The sequence below is a fragment of the Merops nubicus genome, unplaced genomic scaffold (genome assembly GCF_000691845.1).
Source record: "Merops nubicus isolate BGI_N331 unplaced genomic scaffold, ASM69184v1 scaffold12985, whole genome shotgun sequence".
In the NCBI taxonomy this organism is placed as follows: Eukaryota; Metazoa; Chordata; class Aves; order Coraciiformes; family Meropidae; genus Merops; species Merops nubicus.
The window spans coordinates 1-3,469 of record NW_008609004.1 but is presented as its reverse complement, the minus strand read 5'-3'; the positions used below and the strand labels follow the sequence as shown (position 1 = coordinate 3,469).

Sequence of the window (3,469 nt, the reverse complement as noted above, 5' to 3'; positions counted from 1 at the left end):
CCTTCCTCCACCTTTTCCTTCCTTCACCACCTCCTCCTCCCCTCTCCCAACAGGAGCCAGCAGAGCCAGGGCCTCTCCTTAAGCACTTTATTTGGTTATTGCACAGAAAGCAAACAGTGGGCAGAGGATTCCTAGTGCGCCGCGTGCCCGTGAGCATCCCCGCAGCCTGGGCCACCCCTCCGAGGGACACCCGTCACCCCCCAGCTCCCCCACCCCCCAAATCCCAAGCAGCTAGAGCTCTGCGTGAGGCTCGGCCCTCGATTGCACGGAACATGAAATAAATGCACTTGGTGGAGCAGGGCGGGCGGCTCCCCCGGGAGAAGTCAGGTGTGGAGATGTGGCTCTGGGCACGTCCCGCGGGGGAAGCCGCCGGCCCAGCCGGGAGGGTCCCCAGGACACGGGGACCTCGGAGGGGAGCGGCTCTGTGCCACCCTGGACCCCGCTCACTTCTTCCCCACAGCTGGCTCCGGGGCTTTGCCCTCCTTGCTGGAGGGGGCCTCGGCCTTGGGGGGCTCTTTACTGGCTTTAGGCTCATCTTTGGGTTTCGCTTTAGGATCCTCGGGCTTCTCCTTCTTGGGCTCCTCGGGCTTTGGCTTCTCAGCCTCCTTCACAGCCGCTTTGCTGACCTCCTGCTGAGGTTTTGGTGGAGCCTCCTTCTCAGCCTTGCCTTCTTCAGCGGGTTTGGGGCCAGGCTTGGTGGTCTCCTTCACCTGGGGGGATGGAGGCTCTGGCACAGCAGCTGCCTTCTCTTTCGGCTTCTCCTCCACCTTGGCTGGGACATCTTTCTTGGGAGCATCCTCTTTCCTGCCCGCCTCAGCTCCAGGCTTGGAGGGAGCCTTCGCCTCCTTGGGTGGCTCTTCCTTCTCAGGGGCTTTTGGCTCCTTTGGGGGGGTGGGAGTGGGCTCCTTGGCTGGGGCTGCTTCCTTCTGTGGAGGCTTGGCCTCCTCCTTCGCAGGAGACTTGACTTTCTCGGGGGACTTCACGGCCGGGGTCTTGGCCTCCTCCTTTGAGGGCATTGGGGGTTTCTCTGGAGACTTGACAGCTGGGCTCTTGGCCTCCTCTTTGGAAGGGGTTGGGGCTTTTTCTGGGGATTTGACAGATGGGGGTTTGGCTTCTTCCTTTGAGGGGGGTGCAGGTTTCTCTGGGGACTTCACAGCTGGGGTCTTGGCCTCTTCTTTTGAGGGGGTTGGGGGTTTCTCTGGGGACTTGACAGCTGGGCTCTTGGCCTCCTCTTTTGAGGGGGGCACAGGTTTCTTTGGGGACTTCACTGTTGGGGTCTTGGCCTCCTCCTTGGCAGGTGTTGGGGTTTTTTCAGGGGATTTGACAGCTGGAGTCTTGGCCTCCTCCTTTGAGGGAGTTGGGGGTTTCTCTGGGGACTTGACAGCTGGGCTCTTGGCCTCCTCTTTGGAGGGTGGTGCAGGTTTCTCTGGGGACTTCACTGTTGGGGTCTTGGCCTCCTCCTTGGCGGGGGTTGGGGCCTTTTCAGGGGACTTGACAGCTGGGCTCTTGGCCTCCTCCTTTGAGGGGGACTCTGGTTTCTCTGGGGACTTGGCCTCCTCTTTTGCAGGAGACTTGGCCTCCTCTTCACCCTCTGCTTCAGCTTTCTCCTCTTCCTCCTCTTCAGCTTTCTCCTCTTCAGCCTCTTTCTCAGCCTCCTCCTCCTCTGTGACCTCCTCGGTCACCTGGATTTCCTCTGTCTGCTCCTCCACAATCACCGTCTCCTTCTCTGATTTTTCCACCACCTTGATCTTCTCCTCACTCTTCACCTTGATGTTGGCAGTGATGCTGGGAGCCTTGGGGACCACTTCAGGGAACGAGAGCATCCCAATGCCAGTCTCAAGCCGATATTCCTCCCCTTCCAAGAGCTTTCTGTCAGGAAGAGATCAGAGTTAGGGCAGTCAGTGGTTGCTTCTCACCCAGCTCTCACCTCCTGTGAGCAGGAGCTGCCAACCATGCCCTGCAGCTTCATCTCCCTCCTTGCCCTGCTTTTGATGTGCTGCCTGACCATGCTGCTCCTATGCCCTGGGCCCTACAAGGTTCCTCACCCTTCCCTCCACAAGCCACGTGCAGGGCTAGGTCACCCAGTCTGACATTGCCCACCATGCTCTTGGAGGATGGGTGGTTTCTTCCTCACCAAGAAAGGTCCAGGTCTCAGGGCTTTCAAGGAGCATCCCCAGAGCCAGCAGAACTAGGGACTGGCTGAGACCCTCCCACCTTCCCCTTGCCCACCCCTTACCTATAGGCAGCAATTTCAATGTCCAGGGCCATTTTGACATTGAGCAGATCCTGGTACTCCCGGAGCTGAGCTGCCATCTCCCACTTGGTGTTCCTCAGCTCGTTGTCAAGCTGCTGGATGGTTTCCTGCAGGCAGACAGAGTGACTGATGACATTGGAAGATATTAGAAGACAGTACCCGGGAGCAGGGGGACACAGACCACCCTTAAACTGTCCCCTGGTCTCCGAGGAGAGACTGCTCACCCAGTACTGGGGTGGCAGCACAAAGGGGGCTCCAGCCACCTCCCCCTGCAGATGCAGAGGGAAGGGGACACGTACAGGGGCTGTTTCAGTGTGTCCAGTTCCCTTGGGGGAACCTTAGCTGAGAGGTCCACTGTGACCAGCTGAGCCCCCACCCCCTGCCCAGAGCTCCCTCTGGCAGGGACAAGCTGTGGGAATGTTTCTAGGGCTTGGAGGGGTTTGGTGGCCACCAACCCCCCACCCTGAGGCTAATGGGGACGGGGTATCACCCTGGGGACAGTGTTTCAGTCCACAGCCACCAGCTGGTGCAGCCCACTGTGCTGCAGTCACAAGATGTGGCCTGAACCCTGGGCATGGTTCAGTGGCGCTTGTGACCATCATGGGCAGCTCAAGAGCAGGCAGAGCAGTGAGGGACACAAGAGTCTGGATGCAGCCTCAGGATTTGGCACCCTACCACCAGGAGCTGGGGAAGGCTCTGGACACACACCTGAGTATTTGCCACCGGTCGTCACCACCTCTGACACCAAAGCACCAGCGCTGCTCCTCCACGGCAGCTCAACGGTCCCTCCCCACCCAACACTGCCCACTGCACCCCATTACCTGGTAGGACAGGACATCTGCCTGATGACGCTCCTCTGAGTCCTGTCGCTGCCTCTCCAGGGACTCCTGAGTCCCTTTGAGGGCTTCGAGCTCGGTGGTCTTGGACTGGAGCTGGCGGCGGTACTCGGAGATCTCCTCCTGGGCCAGGCGCATGGCGTCCGTGTTCACCTTGGCCACCTCCGAGAGCTTGTCCAGCCTCACTGCAACGGGGGGAGGGAGAGGCTGCAGGGAGGGGGCAGGGAGGCTGCGGCGTCCCCTCCTTGAGGAACCCCAGCTCCTTCAGTGCCCCACGTCCCTCTGTGCGTGTCCTCTGTGGAGCTGGCAGCGGGTGCCCACGTGGTGAAGGTGCCCGGGCGGGATGAGCTGGGCGGCTGTTTTCTCCATCCTGGACTTC

At 60.2% G+C, this 3,469-nt stretch overlaps 1 protein-coding gene across 1 annotated transcript; it reads right to left on the bottom strand.

Annotated features, from left to right (window-relative positions):
• Nucleotides 1–443: 443 nt before the first annotated feature.
• On the bottom strand, nucleotides 444–3,270 carry NEFH (neurofilament, heavy polypeptide). The gene is made up of 3 exons (XM_008940465.1): nucleotides 3,076–3,270; nucleotides 2,237–2,361; nucleotides 444–1,869 (listed from the first exon to the last, which is right to left on the bottom strand). Exons 1-3 carry the CDS (start codon nucleotides 3,226–3,228, stop codon nucleotides 444–446), a joined length of 1,704 nt encoding a protein of 567 aa, XP_008938713.1. The 5' UTR covers nucleotides 3,229–3,270.
• Between the last annotated feature and the right edge of the window lie 199 nt (nucleotides 3,271–3,469).

What these genes read in the sequence shown, in the direction of transcription:
- NEFH (XM_008940465.1), bottom strand. Translation starts at nt 3,228, where the DNA reads ATGCGCCTGGCCCAGGAGGAGATCTCCGAGTACCGCCGCCAGCTCCAG. An exon ending in CAGATGTCCTGTCCTACCAG is followed by an intron (nt 2,362 to 3,075) that starts GTAATGGGGTGC and finishes GTCTGCCTGCAG; the next exon opens with GAAACCATCCAGCAGCTTGA. An exon ending in ATTGAAATTGCTGCCTATAG is followed by an intron (nt 1,870 to 2,236) that starts GTAAGGGGTGGG and finishes TCTTCCTGACAG; the next exon opens with AAAGCTCTTGGAAGGGGAGG.